The 926-nt window shown below is 35.2% G+C and overlaps 1 protein-coding gene across 1 annotated transcript; it reads right to left on the bottom strand.

Annotated features, from left to right (window-relative positions):
* Positions 1-350: 350 nt before the first annotated feature.
* LOC140450860 (uncharacterized) lies at positions 351-926 on the bottom strand. Its single transcript, XM_072544541.1, has one exon. It carries the CDS (start codon positions 924-926, stop codon positions 351-353), a length of 576 nt encoding a protein of 191 aa, XP_072400642.1.

The raw sequence follows: 926 nt of genomic DNA on the forward strand, positions 1-926 counted from the left end.
AATAAAATTGAATTACCTTCTACTTCTAATACTATTTTCTCTGGAGCTGAATTTTCAGGTTCCAATGAAGACAAGAAACCTAGAAATAATGAATTTTCCTTCTCAATTTCATCCTGTATATCATCTTCTTCTAACAGACTAACTTTCGAACGACATACTGCACTTGTATGTCCCACTTTCTTACAACTGAAACATTGCCATGCTTTGGCTGGACATTTTGATGATTCATGTTTTCTACCACATCTAAAGCATGACTTAGGTTGGACATTACTTCTACCAGTTTGATGGCCATCATCTTTCTTTACTGTAGCTTCCCTCTTTCTGAACATTACTTTATCTAACTATTCCCGCTACTCTTCTATTGCCGCTACATTTTCCTGTTCCATCCTTCTAACTTGACTTTTTGTAAGTTCTATTGACAAGGCTATCTCATAAGCTCTTTCAAAGGAAATGTTGTCTTTAAAACAAGCCAGTTGTCTGTTTGAAACTGCCAGGAGTTTATGTCTTATTTGGACTGATCGTACACCACATACAAACCTGTCTCTGAGACATTCTTTCAAAAATTGCCCAAATTTACAATATTGAGCAACACTTTTCAGTTTTGACACAAAACTTTTAATATCCTCCTGAGGCTCTTGATTTGTATTGTAAAATTTATACCTTTCAGCGATAACTAACCGCTTTGGACTATAATGTTCAATCAGAACTCTTTTTAACTCCTCAAATGTTTTTGAACTTGGTACCTCTGGTGCTAATAAGTCTTTTAAGACACTGTAAGTCTCTCCGCCAATTAAAGAAATCAATAATGGAACTTCCTTGTCTTCTTCCACTACATTACATATAAACAACTGCTCAAGTCTCTCTATATAAGAGGTGATATCACTTTTCGCAGGATTGAACTGCTCAATGTATCCAATTAACGACAT

Source organism: Diabrotica undecimpunctata, chromosome 9 (genome assembly GCF_040954645.1).
Source record: "Diabrotica undecimpunctata isolate CICGRU chromosome 9, icDiaUnde3, whole genome shotgun sequence".
In the NCBI taxonomy this organism is placed as follows: Eukaryota; Metazoa; Arthropoda; class Insecta; order Coleoptera; family Chrysomelidae; genus Diabrotica; species Diabrotica undecimpunctata.

What these genes read in the sequence shown, in the direction of transcription:
- LOC140450860 (XM_072544541.1), bottom strand. Translation starts at nt 926, where the DNA reads ATGTCGTTAATTGGATACATTGAGCAGTTCAATCCTGCGAAAAGTGAT.